At 35.3% G+C, this 24,480-nt stretch overlaps 1 protein-coding gene across 2 annotated transcripts in view; it reads left to right on the top strand.

Moving 5' to 3' along the window:
- Positions 1-24,480, top strand: part of DNAAF6 (dynein axonemal assembly factor 6) — a 66,960-nt gene that overhangs the window by 1,216 nt on the left and 41,264 nt on the right. For both annotated transcript variants that reach the window (XM_045817522.1, XM_045817523.1), the window contains exons 2-5: positions 7,576-7,731; positions 12,895-12,967; positions 15,525-15,630; positions 20,526-20,622. In XM_045817522.1, coding sequence (XP_045673478.1) covers positions 7,594-7,731; positions 12,895-12,967; positions 15,525-15,630; positions 20,526-20,622 — 414 coding nt within the window. In that variant the 5' untranslated portion in view covers positions 7,576-7,593. The remainder of the gene's footprint in view (positions 1-7,575; positions 7,732-12,894; positions 12,968-15,524; positions 15,631-20,525; positions 20,623-24,480) is intronic.

Below are 24,480 nucleotides of genomic sequence, written 5' to 3'. Positions count from 1 at the left end.
AAGAGTTTCCTGTTGTGCAAAGGATTCAGGACAGAGACTATTTCCTAAAGAATATGGAGAAAACAGGACTCTTGGGGAAATTTTTCAAAGTACTGAAGGAAAACTTTTTGTCCCAACTACTTTTTAGATAGAGGTGAAACATGAGAATGAGACAGAGAAACAGGAAAAGTTAATGACAAGTGTGTTAAGTTTGGCTAAAATCAAAAAGAAGCTCATTTTTTGACCTTTAGGTTTATGAAAAATTCCAGGTACTTTCAAAAATCATCTTCCATTAAATATATTTTAAGTTTGTTACAAAACTCTTTTAAGTCCTCATAGTTCTTCATGCCTTGGTACATTGAGTGGCAGTGAAATTTAGAGACATAAAAAAAGAACCCATTCTTAGTTTTGTAAACATAAAGATGAATTATTTTAACGGACACAGATTCATGGATGTGTATAGTTGTGAAAAAAATGTAAAAAAGGGGAAATAATTAGCCAGTATATTATAATTTAATTCAGACATAGGCAAAGGTGATGTTTACTTTTGTGTTTTCTGAAGAATATTAATACCGGTATTGCTAAATAAGGCATTATGTAAGTAAAGTTGCAAAACAAATGCCAAGTTTATTTAAGAGAGTACATGGATTTTTGAATACTTGGAGATATTCAGCTATAAATAGTGCTTTATAAAGGAGTATGGATTTACCTGTTAAACAATTTCCCAAAGGATTCTATTTGGAGATCCTTTATTATTATTTTATTTACTACATATAGTTAAATTTATAAAATAGCATTATTTTTTGAATAGTCTAAAAACCACAGTTTTCACTAATTTAACCTGGACTTCTCTCCAATTAGTTCAAGTCACAGAGCCATCACCATTGACACTGTGAATGGAGGCAAATCAAATAGAAAGCATGACCCTAACCCTCACAACCAGGTTATTGATATTGCTTCAGTGCTATTGGTCTGAAGCTATTCTGGTTGAGCTTGTATAGTCCCTAACTGGTTCCAATGTTTTGGTAATGAGCCAGTTTTGAAGTGACCAGCTCTTTAGCTCACTGCGGCCCTAAGGGCTCCGGTTGATATAGGAAAATCAGAAACTCTGTCTGGAATATGCTTCCATTGGAATTGGCTTAGCAAAGGAAAGTGAAAGAAATAAAAACAAAGGGCCCAGAAAACTTATTTTCCAAATAACCAAATCTTAAGTAAAAGATTTAGTAATACATTTTAAATGAAACTCCTACTTAAATTTTTCTTAGTTTAAATTTATTGGCCTATTTAAGTGGCAATGTGATTCAAACATAAGCATTGTGACTCTAGAATATATTTTTATCCCTGCACTACACTGCCTGAGTAGTCTGGGCAAAAGGAAGAATATATTCCGAGGGCAGAAGATTATTGGGTATATTTAATAAATAGTTCAGTTTTTAACAAAATGCAAATTACATGTAGGAGAATTATAGGAGGGAAGGGAAGAAAATTAAGTTGGGGTAATATCCTGAAGAACCTTGACTGCCAGTCTCAAGATAAACTTAATGTGTATCAAATTTACAAATAACATAGCTCTACAAATAAGTAACACTGCATAGTTCATAAAGAAACATCTTGACTTAGTTTTACCAATGTTATCTATGTCAAATGAATATCTTTAATATCTTTTAAATAAATCCTACTAAATTATTTGTAATGTGTTAGAATTCTAAAAAGCTAGTAGAATCTTAGTTCCATTAAATTTAGAATTTTTTCAAGAATTCACCTTGTTTTCCTCTTTTGATGCTACTGGTGATTCTTTTGTTGTCTCAAAATTTAATATCCACAAACCTGTCATGATTTATCATATTGTGTTTACAGATTATTTTTACAGTGGATTTAATACAGTTGTTTCGCTAAAGTGCCAATTATATTGTGATAACTTTAATTTAGCTTAGTACAAATGTATGTTATTTTAAGCCAACATAACTTGGAATTTAAAAAGTCCAATTCATAATATGCTTCAGATAAATAGAATGTTACTATAAATTATTGTGTGTGATTTGTTTAACAAATACACTCAAACATATATGTCCCAAGGAGTGGCATCCCCTTTAAAGCAGTTGGAAGACTACCCACTCATTTTAATGTTCTTGTTATTGCTCATAATACTTTGAAATTACTCTGTTAGAATTGCCTTGAGGCCAGTAATACATTCTTTTGAATATCCTCACTGTAGCAAATCTTCATATTTTGAAAGTAGATGTGATATCTAGATATATCTAGAAATTACTTGGAGATAAATCTCATGTGTTATGAAACTGAGTCATATCATAATGGTACCTATGTTTTTGGTAGTACATATTAAGGAATTCAAAAATATTTTGAGCATTGATAACATAATTTTTATCAGCGCATACCCTTCCAAAGGAACTACTTTATTTTATATTATTGTTATTAAGATTTTATTTGTTTAATTTTAGAGAGCAGGGAAACGGGAAGAGAAAGAGAGGGAAAGAAACATCAATGTGTGACTGCCTCCTGTGCACCCCCTACTGGGGGCCTGGCATGCACCCCAGGCATGTGCCCTGACTGGAAATTGAACTGGCAACCCTTTGATTCACAGGTCTGCACTCAATCCACTGATATACACCAGCCAGGGCTACTTTATTTTATTTTTAAGTATGTATTTTTAATTATACTATTACAGTCATCCCAATTTTTTATCCCCTTTACCCCCCTCCTCCCTGCACTGCCCCTACCCTCCAGCATTCCCCTACCCACTCAGTTCATGTCCATGGATTGTACATATACATTATTTGGCTTCTCCATTTCCTATACTATTCTTAACCTACCCCTGTATATTTTGTGCCTACCTATTATGCTTCTTACTACCTGTATCTTTCCCCCAATTCTTCTCCTTCCCTTCCCCACTGATAACCCTCCATGTGATCTCCATTGCTGTGATTCTGTTCCTGTTCTAGTTGTTTGTTTAGTTTGTTTTTGTTTTGTTTTGTTTTTAGGTTCAGTTATTGATAGCTGTGGGTTTGTTGTCATTTTAGTCTTCATAGTTTTGATCTTCTATTTCCTAGATAAGTCCTTTTTTTAAAGATTTTATTTATTTATTTTTAGAGAGGGAAAGGAGGGAGGTAGAGAGAGAGAGAGAAACACCAATGTGCAGTTGCTGGGGGTCATGGCCTGCAACCCAGGCATGTACCCTAACTGGGAATCAAACCTGCGACGTTTTGGTTCGCAGTCCGTGCTCAGTCCACTGAGCTACACCAGCCAGGGCTTAGTCCTTTTAACATTTCATATAATAAGCGCTTGGTGATGATGAACTCCTTTAACTTGACCATATGTGGGAAGCACTTTATCTGCCCTTCCATTCTAAATGAAAGCTTTGCTGGATAGAGTAATCTTGGATGTAGGTCCTTGCCTTTCATGACTTGAAATACTTCTTTCCAGTCCCTTCTTGCCTGCAAGGTTTCTTTAGAGAAATCAGCTGATAGCATTTTGGGAACTTTTTTGTAGGTAACTGTCTCCTTTTCTCTCGCTGCTTCTCAGATTCTCTCCTTATCATTAATCTTGGGTAACTTAATTATGATGTGTCTTGGTGTGTTCCTCCTAAGGTCCATTTTTTTTTGGACTGTCTGGGCTTCCTGGACTTCCTTCAAGTTTATTTCCTTTGTCAGATTGGGGAAATTTTCCTTCATTATTTATTCAAATAAGTTTTCAATATCTTGCTCTTCTTCTTGTCCTTCTGGCACCCCCGTGATTCAAATGTTGGAACACTTAAAGTTGTCCTGTAGGTTCCTAAGCCTCTCCTCATTTTTTTTAATTCTTGTTTCTTCATTCTGTTCCAGTTGGATGTTTATTTCTTCCTTTTGTTCCAAATTGTTGATTTGAGTCGCAGTTTCGTTCCCTTCACTGTTGTTTCCCTGTATATTTTGCTTTATTTCACTTTGTGTAGCCTTCATTTTACGATAGAGCTCAGTCTTTTCTGAGAACATCCTGATTGCCAGTGTTTTGAATTCTGCATCAGATATGTCGTCTGTCTCCTCGCCGCTTTGTTCTTTTTCTGGAGTTTTGATCTGTTTTTTTTTTTTTTTCATTTGGGCCATATTTCTTTGTCTCAGTGCACCTGTTATGTGGTAAGGGGTGGAGCCTAGGTATTCGCCAGGGAAGGGCAACCCTCTTTGCTGAGATGTGGCACTGTCTTTTTGGGAGGAGTCAGAGAGGAGACATACTGCTCACTCGACTCTCATCCCACTTTCTGTCACTTCCCTCACTTCCCACAAACAGATTGTGGAAAGGGACTACTTTAAAATATAAAATTTGTATGAAGTTAATCGTACTTCATTCAATGTTCATCAACTGCTGACTACATGCCAGTTTCAGTTATTGAAGACATTTAGCCTACAGGTATAGCTTCCTACCACCTACACTGTACTGCTTCTCACCAAATGAGAACCAGGCCAGGGCTTCTTCCCAGTGTGGGGATTTATAATTAATCTACTTTCCCTAAATCCAGTATCCAGTGTACCAACTGAAGCACAGGCTTTCTTTATAACTTGTACTGTGGATGCCCAGGTGACATGAGAAAGCCTTTGATGCAGTACCTGGTTTGTTTTCCCTTTCCTAGCTGTGACTGTTAGTCCTGCCCTATTCTATAACTTGATCTATCTGCAAACTCTCCCACAATCCTCATAAACTAAACCCTGCCTCCTATCCCCCCACCTATGGGCCAGGGTCTTACTTCACCCTAAGTGGGCCTCCCTGTAACCTTGACAATTCAACCTTCCTTCCCTGAAACTTTGATCATATCCTGAAACTCCCCTGGCCATGTTTCTGCCTAGCAAATCAGGACACATGAATAAAAGTTTTGATTACCATCTCAGACACTATATTTGGAACTTCTGAATACCCTTCTTCCATGTTAGCTCTACTGGTTTCAGTTTATTCCCCCTCTCACCAGCCCACCATTGAGATCTCACAAACCTCATCATCAAGTATCTGTGGGTTCTGGCACTATGTGCCAGGCAATAATGATATTTTTACATAGGGTTTCACAATGTAGCAAACTCGTTCAAAAATGTTGCATAAAATGGCATCACAATTTTATTAGGTAGGTAATGCTGAAATAAGAAAAGAATTTTTGCTGTATTTGTTTTTTTAAATTCTCACTGTACAATCTCAACTCAGAATAGTAATTATATGATTGCATCTGATATTTGCATCGATTTCCCCCTTTTGTTGTCAAAGGTAGAAAATGTTTTAAACTTTTTGCTTTTAATGTTAAGTAAATATTATTCATTTCCATAGCAGACTACCAGACCATACTGTGAGAAAAGATTGGGTTTTTTTACCTCTTAATTTCACTTTTTCCAATTTAGTGAGTTTCTGATGAAATGAGTTTTATCATTAACTTATTCAACATAATTATTAGAAGTGATATTCATGCCCAGAAATATAAAATTTTTAAAAAGCCAATAATACCTAACATGTGTCGAGAGCTGACTGTGCACCAGGCACTGTTCCAAGCTCTTTTACAAGTATTGAACTACTTAATCCTTGTAACAACCCTATGAGGTAGCACTATTATTATTATTCTCATTTTATAGATAATAAAAATGAGACACTGGAAGTTTAAATTATGTGCCAAAAGTCACAGAGCTAGGAAGTAAATGATACATAACAAATCTAAACAGCATGACTCCAGATCCCTTACTCTTTTTTTAATAATTATTTTATTGTTGCTCAATTACAGTTGTCTGCATTTCCCCCCAACCACTCAAGATCCCTTACTCTTAACCACTGTGATATACTGCTTCTATACTTGGATGTACAGGACAATTTAACATTTGATTCATATTCTTGACATCTCCTATAATCATTAAAATCAGTTTTCCATTTAAAAATGAAAATTAAAATAATAGTTAAAATAAAACAATGTTTGTAAAACACCATTTGCATGCAGATTGATTTTGACAGGTGATTATGCCAGTACACATTTCAGAATCCCTTTTGTATTCCTGTTCTAGACACAATGGAAAAAAAATTAGCGATTTAATTATAGCACTAAAGTAATGTTTCATGTGAATTAATTTTATAAAACAATATTTAAAATATCAGAAGAAATATAAAAAAGATTCCTGTTACGTTTATGCCTAAATCACTAAAAATAGGCCTAATTCTACAGTATTTATTCAGGTTAGTCACTCAAGTCTGACACTTCCATGATTTTTAAAGATCCTGAATTCCTACTCCAAATATAACTGTAGAAATTATTTAAAAGAGTGATGTCAGGTTAGTAGGATTACATGTAGTTGTGATTTTCTTATTTATACTTTTAATGTATTATTTCCTAAAATTTTCACAATGCACTTATACAGTATCATTATTATAATCAACAAAACAATTTATTCTGTGTGAACTTTTTTCTTTTTGCTTTTCTTTTTAAAAATTTACTAAATTTTGGGGAGTGACATTGGTTAACAAAATTATATAGGTTTCAGAGGTACAATTCTATAATACATCATCTGTATATTGTATTGTGTATTTACCAGCCCAAGTCAAGTTGCCTTCTATCACCAGTTATCCTCCTTTACCCTCTACCACCTTCCTCTCTGGTACTCACCATATCGTTGTCTTTATTCAATGTTTTTTTTCTCCTTAATCCCTTCACTTCTTTTTACCCAACTCCTCTACCCCTCCCCTCTGAGAGCTGTCAGTCTGTTCTCTGTATCTATTAATCTGTTTCTATTTTGTGAACTAACCCATTTGAGTTCTCTAATGGTAACAAAATGCTAGATATCATCTACAGTTAATTAAAAATTTAAATAAAGCAGAAGGTACAGGCTTAGCTGAGGCAAAATGCGAAGTAAGTTCCTTGAGTCATAGCCCACAACAAACATTCTTTTCAGTTCATTAAAGGGAATATACAGCCTTACATGAGACAGCATATATAAGACAGATAAAAAGGTAGTTTACACAAGTATGTTTCTTGTACAATAATGATGTACATTCTATATAACATGGACTCCACTCTCTCTGGAGGTAAGGCTAAAATCTGCATTTTTAAACAACTCCATAAGTATTCTTTTTTTTAAGATTTTATTTATTTATTTTTAGAGAGGGAAGGGAGGGAGGGAGGGAGAGAGAGAGAGAGAGAGAGAGAGAGAGAGAGAGAGAGAGAAACATCATTGTGCGGTTGCTGGGGGTTATGGCCTGCAACCCAGGAATGTACCCTGGCTGGGAATCGAACCTGGGACACTTTGGTTCCCAGCCCGTGCTCAATCCACTGAGCTACACCAGCCAGGGCTCCACAAGTATTCTTAGGCACACTAAACCTTAGAACCATTATAGTAGGTGCTCAATAAATGCTTGTTAAGTTGAGCATGAAGTTTGAGTAAAGTAAGCTGAATACTTGACTTTACTTGCCGCCCCGGTCTGTGAGTCAGCTAACTACATATATAACTGAAGGAGTTTACAAGGATTTTCAAGGAAGAATAAGAAATAATGGAGTGACCCAGGGAAATAAGGGAGATATGACAATAAAAAAACATGTCTTAAATAAAATAGAAAACTAAAATACCTCTTTCTGATTATTTTCTTCCTCAGAATATCAAACTGGCAAATATGGAACCTGAATATACAGAAACCGAAAACATAAAATTAGAAAACATGGAAACTGAAACTATTTCTTCAGTTTCAACTCTGCAAGCCCTTTCTAAGCTACTTTATCCTGAAGAAGAGGATGATTTTGAGTCCGAACAGGTGGTTGTACTTACAGATCAATTAGTTCTGTTCACAATATACTGTAAAACTGTATTTGAACAACTTGTTCCAACCTTACTCTAAGAGTAAGGCTATGTCATTTGATGTATTTGCAAGAGGTCACAGAGCTGATTATTCATGACAGTAAAACCTTTAATACATTTCTAGAAAACATAATTATATATTTTTTTCTAAACTACCTGAATGCTAAATAGGAAAAAAAAATCATTCTGTAACCATGGTAACAATAGCCACATTTCAAAATGTTTGTCATTTGTATTTATGGCCAAAGGATGCTTGACGATCATTACAAAGTGTGATAGCTAGAATGTTAAAGCATAGACAGTATTTCTATAAAACAAATAATTTCAACTAGACAGTATTAATTATACCACCCAAATTCGGTCCCCTTATTTTTTATTTGTCTACAGATGAAACAGAACAGAAAATATTTTGAGCCAAGTAAGGGGATGAACTACCCACAGCCTACTAAAATTGATTTCCTGGTACATGCTCAAACAGAGCTGTGGAATATAATTACATAGTTGAATAGCATTTGGAGTCAGGACAGGTAACCCCAGGGAAACTGGCAGCAACAAAGATGGGCAACATTTTGAATATGAAGAGTTCCATGAGCTGACCTTTGAGCACTCCACAGTTACTGCTAATATTCCCAGTATAATCAAAATACATTTTTATGTAATCCCCCAATCTCCACTTCCTACTCCTTAGATATCAGCAAACTTTGGCTATTAGACTGCCTAAGACAAACAAAATTTGGGGCAGAAATCTTATACTATAGTAGAATATATCTATTTGCTTTCACTACTTTTAATAAAGTTTTTCATTATTATGACAAGTTTACCATAAGCAAACTATCTCCCATGAAAGTGCATATCAATTTGCTCCTGCCAAAATTCTTTGTCATTGTGTGGAAAAACTATTATAATCAGAATGGGCAGCAAATTTAATGGCTCAGATGCACAGTGGACCTAGCTTCCACCCTTCAGGAAGAGCTTAGGTGGAACAGAGTAGAATCAAATAAGATGTACAATGGAAATAAAATTTGTAGAAGAGGGGAACTGAGTCAGCTTGGAGCCAGAACCAGAAATCAAGACTTTTGAGACAGGGAAAAGTCTTAGTAGAGGTCAAAAATAAGGAAAAAGTGGATGTTAATAACACCTTAAATATCTACAACAAATAAGACACAGGAGAAAAAGTTATGAGCATGTATCAGTGAACTTGGGAAGGCAAGCTCATTTTTGCTGACTCGGCTGAAATAGAATGATACATCCTGGGAAAGGTGTGGTTATGTCAGATACAACAAGTATATTAAGTACTTGAGAAACAGTGCTCTTGAACAAGAAGTAGAAATTATATTTGAAACAGATTCAGAAATAAGGAATGACTCTGGTAACAAAGCCTGTTCCCTTTGGCATTTTAGTATGGACATAGTTATTTGCATCTAGAGTTGTTTCTTGGATAATGATGAGTGCTTATGAGAATAGAGAGACTAGGACTATTTTGCCAAACTGTATAATTTATAGAGGAAAACTATAATAATGTGTGATTCTGTATATCTGGGTTATAAGCAATTTTGAGATAATTGGTCATTCAGACACCTCAGTACAGATATCATTACAAGATACAGAATTGGATTATCAGAACAGTAGGAGAATAATTAATGGTTTTAATAAACTAGTAAATTTTCCAGGCAAAAGTAGTTTTTTCACTCATTAACCTTGGTAACTATGGCATGATTACAAGAGTAATGTATTTTGAAAATACAGTCTCTGAAAATAACATTAGAACTGTTGCATACACATTGGTTCATCTATCCCCACCATGAATTGTGAAGAATCTGGCAGATTGGGAAGATAGTACATCTGTTGTTTTATTTGTTTTGTTTTGTTTTTTTAATTCACAAAGGGATCTTAAAGACTGTGGGAAATACCATTCGCTGCTCTTCACAGACATTGTAACAAGGATGTTCTGACTCTCTTACATATTGCAAAGTGGCATGAAATGCAGTGATAAATTGCTCAGATAATTGGGTATGGATTCATAGTGAAGGCTGACATGATAGTCTTGTAGAAAATACTTGCCAGATGATTTTATCATCTAATTTTATCATCTAATTTTATCACCCTGATCCATCTTTTACTTCAAAGTTATATTTTTAATTATTTTCATTAAGTTAATAAACTGAAACACCCATGTTATGATATACTGATCCAATCATCACTGTCCATGGAAGGCATACCAATTTTTTCAGAAATGTTCAAGTTTTCATTTATACAGATTTTAATTTTTTTTGTTGAAGGAGGCACTCAAAAAAACAAGAGGCTCTCGTGTTCCAAGAATGCTTTACCCTAATTGACTATTCGTATTCCAGTGATTAATAATTTAAGAGAAGCACTACAAGTTTATATGACTTTAGTGCTTAAAAAGAAAAAATGTACAAAGTATTTTCTTGGGATATTCATATTAAAATGTCTGTAACATTAACCACATACATAGCACTTTCGAAGCACCTTTTGAAAAGGAATTTTTACTGTCTCAGAAACTTTTGACGTTATAAATTAATTTCTGATTTATAGCTGTTGGAATAGTTTAGCACAAAGAGTCCCAGGTGCTTTTTTTACCAGCTTTCAAGGACAGACACTATTTCTCTTGCCCAAACAGGAGTGTATTAAGCCTTGGGAGATTGCTACGGAGGCCTTAGAAAAACGAGCTAGAGGTGCTACTTTCCCAGGACCCAAGGAGATAAGAAATTTTTTGACTTCCAGCAAATGAAGTGAATTAGAGCACAGAATCTTACATCAACAAGAACAATCAAATTTTTAAAATAAGATTTTCTTCAAATAGCAAAGAACCGCTGAGAGGGACCAATGAAGTGCTTGCCACTATAATGATGTTATAATATGTGTTAGGCATAGTTGAAAAAAGAAAGCTGTTCCTGTACTGGTGCATCAGGGGCAGTCCTGTGGGCATATATATGCTTGTGCAGACTATGGCAAAATAACCTTGAACCTGTATGAAGACTTATAGTAGTTCAGCATATAGTTGACAGTATTAATTTGGATTTGCTGTTTAAATTTTCTAGTTCTATAATATGAAGTGGTGAGATGAAGCAGTGTTTCATACCTACAGCAAAGAAGTAAAAGATGAAATCAGGACTTTTTTTAAAAGTACATTTTATTAATTATTGATTTGGCTATTACAGTTATCCTATTATTTTTCCCCTTTATTCCCCTTCACCCTGCACCCCACCTCCAACAAGCTTTCCCCTCCTTAGTTCATGTCCATAGGTCTTACATATAAGTTCTGTGGCTTCTACATTTCCTATATTATTCTTAACCTCCCCATGTCTAATGTGTACAAACCAATTATGCTTCTTATTCCCTATCCCCCCTCCTTCCCCTCTTCCTCCCCACTGATAATCCTCAGTGTGCTTTCCATTTCTGTCATTCTGTTCCTTTTCTAGTTGTTTGCTTAGTTTGTTTTTGTTTTCATTTTTGTTTTCTTTAAGTCTAGTTGTTGATAGTTGTGAGTTTGTTACCATTTTACTCTTCATAGTTTTGATCTTCTTTTCCTTACATAAGTTCCTTTAACAATTCATATAATAAGGGTTTGGTGATGATGTACTACTTTAACTTCACCTTATCTGGGAAGCACTTTATCTGCCCTTCCAGTCTACAAGATAGCTTTTCTGGATAGAACAATCTTGGATGTAGGTCCTTGCCTTTCATGACTGTGAATACTTCTTTCCAGCCCCCTCTTGCCTGCAAGGTTTCTTTGGAGAAATCAGCTGAGAGTCTTATGGGAACTCCTTTGTAGGTAACTGTCTGTTTTTCTCCTGCTGCTTTTCAGATTCTCTCCTTATCTTTAATTTTATGTAATGTAATTATGATGTGCCTTGGTGCATGCTTCCTTGGGTCCAACTTCTCTGGGACTCTCTGAGCTTCCTGAACTTCCTGGAAGTCTGTTTCCTTCACCAGATTGGGGAAGTTCTCTTTCATTATGTTTTCAATGCCTCCCTCTTCCTCTTCTCCTTCTGGCACCCCTATAATTCAGTTGTTGGAACGTTTAAAGTTGTCCCAGGGTTCCCAAGCCTCTCCTCATTTTTTTGAATTCTTGTTTCTTCATTCTTTTCTGGTTGAATGTTTATTTCTTGCTTCTGCTTCAAATCATTTATTTGAGTCCTGGTTTCCTTCCCTTCACTGTTGGTTCCCTGTATATATTTCTTCATTTCACTTTGTATAGCTTTCACTTCTTCCCCTGTTTTTACATCCATACTCAAATAATTCTGTGAGCATCCTGATTACCAGTGTTTTGAATTCTGCATCTGATAGGTTAGCTATCTCTTCACCGCTTAGTTCTTTTTCTGAGTTTTGACCTGTTCTTTCATTTGGGCCATATTTCTTGGTCTCAGTGTACTTGTTACATTGTAAGGTGCAGAGCCTTATTTATTTACCACGGTAGGGCAACCCATGTCACTGCATTGTGGTGCAGTCTGGATGAACATTTCTTCTTTAACTCCTTAGTCATTGGACTTCTATGCAGTTTAATTTTTCTGGCAATTCTTGTTGTTTTTTGTTTTTAAATTTGTTGTTATCCTTATTTTGGTTGTGCAAGGAAGTGAAGTGTTTCTACCTATGCCTCCATCTCAGCCAGGAGAAATCAAGACTTTGAATGAGTCATTTGATGTCTAAATACTTAGACTCTATTTAATGCTTTGTTTTTTGTTTTTATAAAACTTTCCCATACTTCTGTCTCCCATCTAACTGTGACCAGACATTGCCTATGCCCAAAGGTGTTGATGCTCTTATATTAATACTTGGTTTTAACCTTCAAAGAGATGAATGTAGTTCATTCCCCTGACCCCAGGAATTCATAATTCACTGAGTTGGAGCTGGGGATTAGATTGATCAAAGATCAATTCTGCCTTAGACTCTATTAAACCAAATACTTTTTGAAAGACAAGTAAAACACATCAAAATAATACTTGACATCTGGCTCTCTGTTGTATAATAACTATAGGTAATTAAACTTAAATGCTTTATGAAATCTTAGCTGGAAAGCATATGAGGTTTAAAGTATTACTGGTCACATACATATACAAGTAGTACAAAAAGTTGGGCTTTTTTCCTTCTCTCCCAGTTTAAATGTTCATCTGTGATTGGAGCCATGGATCCTGGGCATATTGGACCACCAAAACAAGAAGAGCTTAAAGGTAAGTTATTTAATAGAGTATATGGGCCAAAATAAGTAGTACATTCTTTCCTTTGGGAAGAAAATTATAGGGAGAATAATACTAACGCTAGCACTTATTAAAGATTAACTCAATTGTAGAAATGATGAACAGTCATTTATATATAAAGATGCTGCTTTTACGCTACTGTTACAGGTAAGTTGTTTTTCTAGTCATGGAAATTAATTTGCCTTTAATTATTCATATTTTGGCGTATTTCCTGAGATGGAAGGCCACCAGTCACATGTAGTTAAGTAACTTACTACTCAGGATTTAGTTACCAAGATGTTTAGCTTCTTCACCTTCTACCCTACTATATTCTGGCAGTTTCACAGAATTCATTCTTTATTTCATTCAATCAATATTTATTGAGAGCCTAGTATGCATTAGGAAATATGATTATCTCTGAGACTACAGTAGAAAGCAAAATAGAAGTGATCTGTGTTCCCAAGAGAACTACACAATTTTATATTACATTGAACTGCTTATAAAATAAAACCCATGGGGTAACTTATAAGAGTCACAAGTCCAATAACTAGAATAAATATTTTGAATGTATTCCCAGTAATTTGGCTTATACATTTTCATGGACCTGAGCATTTTATACATCTTAAAAACTAGAAGGGTTGTCCTAGCTGGGTAGCTCAGTTGGTTTAAGTGTTGACCTGATACACCAAGGTTGTAGGTTTGATCCCTGGTCAGGGCACATACAAGAATCAACCAATGAATGCATAAATAAGTGGAACAACACATTGATGTTTCTCTTTCTCTTCCTCTCTGTCTCTCTAAAATCAATAAATAAAAATTTTAAAATTTAATGAAAAACTTATAAAAGGCTCTAATTCTGTTGGTCAAGATCACAGTTACCAGAAGGTGGGCATAGAAAGGAAGTAAAGTCCTCTCATCAATTTAGCTAATTGTATAAGATTTTATCTGAAAAAAATATTTTAAATAATGGATAAAATGAGGTCTGAGGGGATGATTTTAAAATTTTAGTTATTACTACTCAAGAGTATATTTACCTCATTCAAGAGATATTCATTCCATGGAACACTAGTTGAATTTAGATGTATTTCTGTGCTCTCTGTATTTCTGATAATCTAGGTCTAATAATCTCTCAGTTCTGAGGACAATGAGTAATATGTAAAGCATTATATATAAAATCTGTAATTAGGCTTTACAAAGCCTATGCTATAAACAGAAGCAGATAAATTTTAAAGGTCAGCAGAATTAAAAATCAGGTGAATTTGAGGAGGGATGCTTAACATGACTCCAGCTAATGTTCTGCACCTAATCTAAGCATCCATTTGCTGCCCTAATAGTTGGAACAAATGTAAGCGGGGTTTTATATGCCTGTTTACTTTTAAACAGTTTGAGTTGACATGTAGAGACTCAGGTACCTGCTCAATTCTACATAAAGGACAAGTGACAGAGTTTCTTTAAAGCTGATGTCTACATGAGGAAAATACTGGATTAAAAAATTAACATTTTAAGTTTTTTAACTGATGGTGTATCTTAAAAATTATGTTATGCTTGAATAAAACATGTATCAAATGACTTTTATACAATAAAACACAATGCAAGATAAGACATTTCTACCTAAACCGAAGTATGTGTTTGATTTGTTCTTTTATATAAAAATATTTACAAGTGATTCTATTTGTTTCATTGCAAATATATTTTATATTATATTAAACACAATGTCATTTAATATATTAAATATATGTTATACACACACACACATGAAAGAGAAGGAGGGAGGGAGAGAGAGACTGGAAGATATACATCAAAATGCTCTCGTTCATTGTCTCCAGGTAATTGAATTATAGATTGTTTTATTTTCTTCTGTTTCCTTAAATGTCTTTTCTAAATTTCCTACAATTATTATTATAACTCTACAAAGTATTGGTTGTGTATTGATAAAAATATTTAATCAGTTGTTACTGATTGCACTCATATACAGAATCTAACGAACAAACTGAACTAACAAGCAAGACGGAGACAGACTTATATACAGAGAGCAAGATGACAGCTAGAGGCAGGAGGGTAGGGGGTGGAGGGATTGAGCAAAAAGGAAAAAGGACTCATGCACATAGATAACAGTGTGTTAATTGCTTAAAGGAGGGGAGTATAAGGGGCCTAAATGGTAATGGAAAAATATAATAAAGATTATGCATTTTTTTAAAGATTTTATTTATTTATTTTTAGAAAGGGAAGGGAGGGAGACAGAGAGAGAGAGAAACACCAATGTGCGGTTGTTGGGGGTCATGGCCTGCAACCCAGCCATGTACCCTGACTGGGAATCGAACCTGCAACACTTGGGTTCACAGCCCGCGCTCAATCCACTGAGCTACGCCAGCCAGGGCTAAGATTATGCATTTTAAAAAATAATCAGTTGTTACTAATTTAGCTTGTTTTTGGTAAAAATAGAAAATACAAGTAAGAAATGTTTTACTTTGTGATCCCCAACTGAGTGTACAAGAGCAATTTTGAGGGGAAATGGGCAACAGCTTCAGCTTTCTCTTCCCTTTATTTACAGTTATTCCTCAAACCAGTGATGAAACTAGCGAGGCCATCTGGAATCCAGAAGAAGTTCCAGAAGGAGCAGAACACACTGACATGTGGGATGCTAGAGAAATACCAGAGTAAGTCAAATAAAGTCAAGAATGCATTTAGGGGTTTAAACTAAATGTGTCATCTGATACCATTCTATTTTTGACAAGATCTATAAAGTGACTTCTACCATGTGAAAGATAAAACTACAGTAACACACAGAAGGCATGTGTAATTGATGACTTTTTCCCTGCTAAAGCAGAAACAAACAATAAAACATAAGACCTTCCTTTCACTTATTATCTAACAAAAATGAAAAATACAGTCCTTTCTGTTATATATTTATGTTTAATGTCAGTTACTTATATAATGTGGAACTAACAGTAAGAAAATAACCTATTAAATTACAAACATTCATACAAACTAAATTATTATACCACATTTATATGTCAAAGATCTGTTTTTAATTACTCAATGTTCCACATTAACTATAACTATAAAATTGTGTCCAATGCCTCAAACAAATAAAGAAACTCTATGCTTCTATCTTCTAAGTCAGTTCTGAAAATAGAAGCTGTCAGAGATGGCAGATAATTAACTGGAAAAAAAAATATCCAGCTTTCAAATAAACAATGTCAAAAATTGTAACCTTCATAAAAATCAAATGGGATTTTAAAACACTTCAGTCTGCATTTTAAGAATGAAGAGAGTAAATCTGTTATGTTTATACAGTATGCACACATCCATATGAAAGATAAGAATTAAGTTACTAGACTTCTGGCCAAGATGGAAGTATAGGTAGATACACTGTGCCTCTTTGCACAACCAAAAGAAGGGCAACAACAAATTTAAAAACAAAAAACAACCAAAACTGACAGAAAATCAAACTGTATGGAAATCTGGCAACCAAGTTATTAAGGAAGAAACATTCATGCAGACCAGTAGGAGGGCCAGAGACAGGCAGCTGGGCAGAAAGGACTTGTGGCAAGGTAGCAGCTGGAGGACCCAGCAGTCTCATATTTGCATGTGGATAGACCAAGACAAACAACAGGGGAGTGAGATGGACCACACAACCCAGGGTTCCAGTGCAGGGAAATAGAGACTCAAAGGCTCTGACTGAAAAAACCTCTGAGGGTTGAGGTAGCAGGAGAAACTCCAAGCCTCACAGGAGAGTTCATTGGAGGGCCCCACAGGGTCCTAGAACATACATAAACCCACCCACCCAGGAATCAGCACCAGAAGAGCCTAATTTGCTTGTGGGTAGGGAAGGAGGGGACTGGAAGCTGGCAGGGAGGTGAGCTAGTCTCATTGTAACCTTTCGGGCTCCCCCCCACATACAGCACCACAGCACAGCAGTGTGGGTTGTCCCACCCTGGTGAATACCTAAGGCTCTGCCCTTACGACATAACAGGCACACCAAGACAAGGAAAAAATGGCCCAAATGAAAGAACAGATCAAAGCTCCAGAAAAAAATGTATAGCTAAGTGACAAAGAGATAGCCATCCTATCAGACTCACAGTTCAAAACACTGGTAATCAGGATGCTCACAGAATTGCTTGAGTACGGTCACAAAATAGAGGAAGAAGTGAAGGCTATACAGAGTGAAATAAAGAGAACAAACAGTGAAGGGACTCAAATCAATGATTTAAACAATAAATAAACATTTAACAAGAACAGAATGAAGAAACAATAATTTTAAAAAATGAGGAGAAGTATAGGAACCTCTGGGACAACTTTAAACATTCCAACATCCAAATCATAGGGGTGCTAGAAGGAGAAGAGGAAGAGGAAGACCAAGAAATTGAAAACTGATTTGAAAACATAATGAAGGAGAACTTCCCCAATCTGGTGAAAGAAATAGACTTCCAGGAAGTCCAGTAGGCTCAGAGAGTCTCAAAGAAGTTGGAACCAAGGAAGCATGCATCAAGGCACATCATAATTACATTACACAAGATTAAAGATAAGAAGGAATCTGAAAAGCAGCGAGAAAAAAGGAGACAGTTACCTACAAAGGAGTTCCCATAAGACTCTCAGCTGATTTCTCCAAAGAAACCTTGCAGGCAAGAGGGGGCTGGAAAGAAGTATTCACAGTCATGAAAGGCAAGGACCTACACCCAAGATTACTCTATCTTGCAAAGCTATCATTTAGAATGGAAGAGCAGGTAAAGTGCTTCCCAGATAAGGTCAAGTTAAATGAGTGCATCATCACCAAACCCTTATTATATGAAATGTTAAAGAAACTCATCTAAGAAAAAGAAGATCAAAACTATGAAGAATAAAATTACAATAAACACAACTATCAACAACTGAAACAAAAAAAAAAAAAACTAAGCAAATGACTAGAACAGGAACAGAAACAGAATGACAGAAATGGAGATTATGTGGAGCGTTACCAGAGGGGAGGCAGAGTGGGGAGAATGAGGGAAAAGGTAAAGGGAATAAATACCTAGGGAGGTAGGTAGAAAATGGTAGGTAGAAAATAGCCATGGGGTGGTTAAGAATAGCATAGGAAATGTAGAAGTCAAAGAACTTATATGTTCGACCCATGGACATGAAGTAATGGAGGGGGGATGGGGATGGGAGGGGGTGTGCAAGGCAGAGGGGAATAAAGGGGACAAAATGGACAATTGTAATAGCATAATCAGTAAAATATATTTTTAAAAAAGAAGTCACTCATTTGTCATATTGTCTAATAAATGTCAAACATCCATATGAGGCCAGCCCCAAATTTGGGTAAATTTTCAGTTTTTCTTTTTCCTTTTTATTAAATATATTGGGGTGATAATGGTTAACAAAATTATGCAGGTTTCAGGTGCACAATTCCACAAAACATGAGCTGTACACTGTATTGTGTGTTCACCACCACCCCAAGTCAGGTCTCTTTCCATCCACAGTTATCCACGCTATACCCTTCTCCACCTCCTCCTACCCACTCCCTCCAGCAATCACCACACTGTTGTCTGTGCCCATGAGTGTTTTCTCTTTTGTAATTTTTTGTTCAGTCCTCCACCACCCCACCAGCCCCTAATCCCCCCTGACAGCCTGCTCTCTATGAGTCTGTCTCTATTTTGCTTGTTAGTTCATTTTATTCATTAGATTCCACATATGAGTGAAATCATATGGCACTTGTCTATCTCTGGCTGGCTTATTTCACTTAGCATAATAACACCTTTCTTGTTTGATGTTCTGTAGAAAGAACATCCATGAAAGCTTTACAGTAATAAGTAATTCAGTCAGGATATGAAGAAAATGGCTTTTGAAGATTTTTTAAAAATCTTTATTTTCTTTCTCATGCAATTATACTTCTAATATCCCAATAGGTAAAGAGGGAAAAAATGGTTAAAGGACATGGACAGGGCATTCACAAAAGAAGAATGATTAGTGGCCAAATAAAAAAATAATAAGGGCCCAATATAAGTCACTACCCCAAAGATAAACATTAGGGTCTTTATTTTACAGAGTTTTAAAGTCAGATTTGATATTTGATTAGATTTAATGAATGAGAGGAAAGTGTCAAAAATGATGCTTGGGTGACAGGGTGAATAATGGGGTAATTAACTGCAAGTGGGAATATAGGTGGAGGGGAAGTGATGAGTTTGGTTTTGGGTGTATAGATAGTGAGGTGCCTTTGGATCCAGGCAAATGGGTAGAGTAGGCAATAGGAAAAAATTGCTTCTGGAGATGAGAAGAGCAGCAGCAGCTAGAGCAAATCTGTTTGGGAATCATGGGCATATGGATCAATACCTTTCTATTTTGTTTAACCTGGCTTCATCTTTGTAAATATCTGGTAGAAGTTATAGTCTATTAAGAAAAGAAACACCCCATATCAAATAGCTACTTATTATTCTTGTTTCAACTCAGAGAAATCCTCTTTTCATTCTTGGCCATTCCTATTTGCTAGCGGTCAGAGTCGTTGTACTCCTTTAGTCTTCCTGTCCAGTGATTTACCATTCTCCATTAGGTTAAATTAAATAGAAAAGGTCATTTGTAACTATTTGCTTACTTCATTCCATGTAAAATAATAGGGTACACTATGTCTTAGTGCTTCCATAAGCCATCCTATCTCTAAGGGCCCAAGTTTGGGGCCAAGGAAAGATTTGTGAATTGTCATGTGTGAGGAAAATCTTTCATTGAACTAAGAATCCTATAGGACTAGATTCTAAACATTATAGTGTAGCTGTGCTGACTACATTACCAGTGTTTCTATTGTAGAATTCTAGAGATAGAAAAAAGAGATCATTTAATTCAAACTCACCCTCTTCCATAAATTGTACAAATGTAGAAACCGAGATGCCATGAGTTTGTGACTTGATGAAAATCACATGGCAAATGACAGAAATGGTACTTAACCTGGATTTTCGAACTCTTCATTGTCGCTTAAATTTATCGGTGGAGAGTTTCTATCTATCCATCAAATCCTGTGTTATGGGCCCACTATTTTTCTGAGCCATTGTTTTCCTGGAAAGGGTCTTCCTTTTTTTCTTCTACATCGAATCTTATGAGACTCTTATTAGAAGTTTTCTCAGTCCATTTTATTTAGCTCTAAAACAGTTCAGCTTCATTTTAGAAAAGAAGTAGATATGATATAAATCCTGCTTTACAGAGTTAGGTATTTTTGACTAAATTTCTAGATTTTTATTTCTTTATGTTCTGCTATATGCCTGAAAAAAACTGTAAGAATTTTACTTAGTCATTTTTTAAAGATTTTATTTATTTTTAGAGAGGGAAAGGAGGGAGAGAGAGAGAGAGAGAAACATCAATGTGTGGTTGCCAGGGGCCGTGGTCTGCAATCCAGGCATGTGCCCTGACTGGGAATCGAACCTGCGACACTTTGGTTCGCAGCCTGCGCTCAATCCACTGAGCTACGCCTGCCAGGGCAGTCATTTTATTTTTATTGCAATGGCATGTTCTCATAAGTCTCTAGTTTTCTTCTCTATGACAGGAAATTTCTCTTTCATTTGAGTTTCTATATCAATGACTTTTTCAGGTATGATATTATATACAAACAGCAGGTGGGAACTGAGGATATATTCCTAGGACTGACGAAAAAGGACACTTCAACAGCGTGTTGTGAGGATCTAGTGGTAAGCTCTCTCCCTTCCCCATTTTATGACCATTATAGCTAAATTGACTGCCTATTGTATATATAACACTGTAGGCAAGACTGTAAAGTCTTTAAAAATATTGGTTGATATGTTTCAAGTACTAAGGGAATAATGGAACAGTTTAAATTTGGTAAATACGCACAAAATAAACTAACCTTACACGTGGATAAGATTTACAAATAAATATAATAGAACCATATGATATAATACACTATTTCTACTCCTATTAAACAGCCCAATCTGATTGGACTGAATTTCTTTCATTCTACTTCTATTTCATGCATACCATCTGAATGGTTGGTAATGTATAATGAGTTGACAGGCAATGAAAATGAAATATTTCCTTCCCTAAATCTGTCTTCTCTCTTATGACTATTTCTTTTGATGACTTGGTTTACATTGGGAAATTTAAAAAGGAATTTTTTCTTAATATTTGGAACTTCTGATTTTAAAACTCTAAACATATACCTAAAAAAGACATCTAAAGTGTCACTTGGCTTCCTAATCTGAATGACACCACAGCATATTGGATAGCATCCTTTGCCAAGCCACCATTTCTGTATAATTACAATGCAACACCAACAATATCAATAGAATACACCTTATTTTTGCTTATCTGAGCCTTGTGATAATCTTGTTGAAAAGTCTATGTCTAATGAAAAGTGTAGAATACAACCCATTTTGACAATATACACTAGTAATTCTGGTGCTAAGAATTTATTTTTTGAGATCAGAGGCTGTGCATCAATCTTTTCCCCTCCCTCTCTTACAATACAGTATAGTATAGAGTACTGAGGTGCCCACAGGAGATACTTAATATTTTTCCTTAAGCACATGACAAATAGAACCTCTCTTTGGCATGAAATTCAGTTTTAATGTCATTAGCAAGATCTAAGACATTAAACTGAATCAAGTAACATAATGGGAATAGTGACTTTAAGTACCTCAAGAGATTTTTCAAACTCGAATGAGTTAAGGTTTCAAGTGATCTTGAAATAATTAGCTCCCAGGGTTTTAGTAGTAATATTCAAATTCCTCTCTCTTAAATTACTGTAAAATTATGTTTTTGATGTCTAATATTAAGGATTGCTCTAAACACTGGAGAAATTCTAGGCCCTAAATAAATAAAACTGTTGTGGGCCTTTCCATTTCTCTTACGCAAATTGCCACTAGTATTAATGATAAAGGTATACTGAATGATGCATCTTGGAAACTAAATCACACCTCAGAATAGGAATATACAATCTAAAACTCAAAAGTATATACAGAAATAGACTTGATACCTCCCTCCAATGAACTTATAATTAATGAGGGAGACATAAATGTCTTGTTTTATTATTAACAATTAAACTCAGTGTTGACAATTATATGTCTACCACCAGTTCAGAGGGTTTGTATAAGGAATGAACACTACTGAATGGCAGCAGCAAATGAAACATTTGTTGATGTAATGGAACTTTACCACATTATATTGTTCTTTTTTCCTTCTTTCTTTTTATATATTCAATCTTTGAAGATAGTGACTACTACTATGTACCAGGCACTGTTCCTAAGTACTAGATATACAGAGATAAATAAGAAACAATTATACTCAAGGAACTTCCAGTAAAGGAAATGGACACCTAATAAATCACTGCAGTTCAATATGGTCAGTATATATTTAGAGGCGTATGTCAGGTACACAATGACATAAAGCAGAAGGGATCAACTCTATTTGGGTGGATAGGATTTCTACAGTGGACAACATTCCAAGAAGGACATTCCAAGTGGAGGTAAGAGCATGTGGAATGGTAACTGGGCATGAAGTAGCATGGCCTATTCGAGTAAGCAGTGACTATAACAATAATAAAAGAATAATTGTAGATAGTGGTATACTGGTAAGCTGACTCAAAAAAGAAAAAAAAAGCCCTCATTTGTAGCTTCAATTTTATCCCATAGACATATTAATGATGGCATCCACTATCATTGCTTAACCCCACAGGCAAAACACAGATGAAAAAGGTGGTTGACATTACCTCAAGTATTCCTTGCTCAAATTTACAAGCTTATTATTCTTGTTGATTATATGTCATTTTCTCAAATCTAAGACATCATCAAATTGCAAATGTGACATTTATTTAATAATAAAGGAAAATAGGTATGCTACCACATTAAATGCACATGTTGATTTTGTGTTATATCTCAATATCAGAAATATTAAAATACAGGGAAAATTGCACCTTAGAATTGACTAAATATGTTATTTGGGTCCTGGACATGGTGTACATGTAACAGTTCAACCCAGAGACTTTAAGAAAGGGACATTTTTTAAGCTGAGGAAGCTTTAATAGTAGTACAGACAATCTGTTTATGTACAAGGAGTGATTTGGGGTTTAAAAATTTATGAGGATCACCCTGTATTTCACCCTTCCCAAACTCCAAATAAGAAAGCAGGATATATGAGTCCTAAATAAAGCAATTACACTAAACAAAATTCTGCATTACTGATATGTATATCTTCAGCAAGCCTTCCATTCTTTCCATCATACCCCAATCCAAAGAGCTCCACTATCCAAATTCAGCCTGCTGCTGTACTCCTGAGTTTATAGCTAACAAACTTCCCTTGCCTTAATCTATACATAGACATTTTATTTTTAAATAAAAATTGTGTGTGTTTAAAGTGTACGACATGATGATTTGATATACATATACATAGAGAAATGATTACTACAGTCAAGCTATTAACACATCATCTAACATAGTTACCATTTGTGTGAGTGTATGGTGAGAGCACCTGAAATCTACTTTCTTAGCAAATTCCCCTTACTCAATACAGTATTATTAACTACAGTCATCATACTGTACATTAATTTTAGAGCTAGAGTTAGGCCAGTGGCTTGCAAGTTTGTTTTGTTTTGCCTTGTTTTTAGCTGTCAACCATTTTCTTCAAGTAAAATTCTCTAAGAAAACCCAACATATAAAATACATAAAAGCACCCTCATCTTGGTTAAAAGGTTACTATCACCCATGCAGCAGCTCCTAGGAGAAAAAAATCTGGGGTTGCTTGGAACATAAAGATGATAATCTAGCCTTTCTTCCTTAGATTACAGTTCATTTCAGAAAATAAAGTCAAGCTTACAAGGTATAAAATGCCCATATAAATTAATGGAAAAACAATAAGGGAACTAGAGGGCTTTTTTCTCCTATGTGACATGTCTATGTTTTTCTTTAAACCTCATGAGTAGAATACCCCTATCTTGTTTGGTTTTATTTTATTTTATTTTTTCTTTGGTTATAATGGGTTTGATATTTATCCTTGACTATATATGATTGAATAGTATTTATCACTGTTTGCTATATCTTTTGAAAATTCAACAAATACTTACTAAGCACTTACTATAGACCAGACACTCAATATATATAGTGTTGAAAAAATTGATAAGTTTCTCTTTCTCCCAAAGAGCTTACTATCAGATCAAGCAGGCCATAAGCAACAGCACAGACCTTCATAGATCCATGCAATAAGGAAACAATGCAATCAAATGGGTATAGATTATTACTTACACATACAGCATAAATAAGATCAGCACAGTGTCAGCTCCTGATATTCCTGATAGCCAGCATATATACCCACGGTTTGGGGAAGGGAACAGAAAAGTCCTATGCCTCACTGTAACCAGGGGGTGAGATGAGAATTTGCCTTCTGGTAGCCTTCTGCAAAATAGGGAGCCTCCCACAAGGAAGGAAGACAGATAAAAAAGAGCCTTGAAGCAACTCCTCACAAGACTGCCTATCTTCCCACTTGTGAGAGGATCACTATGTTCTGCCAAGACCTGGGGTGGACCACAATTTAGCCTT

The sequence above is a fragment of the Phyllostomus hastatus genome, unplaced genomic scaffold (assembly GCF_019186645.2).
Source record: "Phyllostomus hastatus isolate PE091 unplaced genomic scaffold, TTU_PhHast_1.1 phas_scaffold_28, whole genome shotgun sequence".
Taxonomy (NCBI): domain Eukaryota; kingdom Metazoa; phylum Chordata; class Mammalia; order Chiroptera; family Phyllostomidae; genus Phyllostomus; species Phyllostomus hastatus.
The sequence above is the reverse complement of the archived record's forward strand: the minus strand, read 5'-3'. Positions and strand labels throughout refer to the sequence as shown.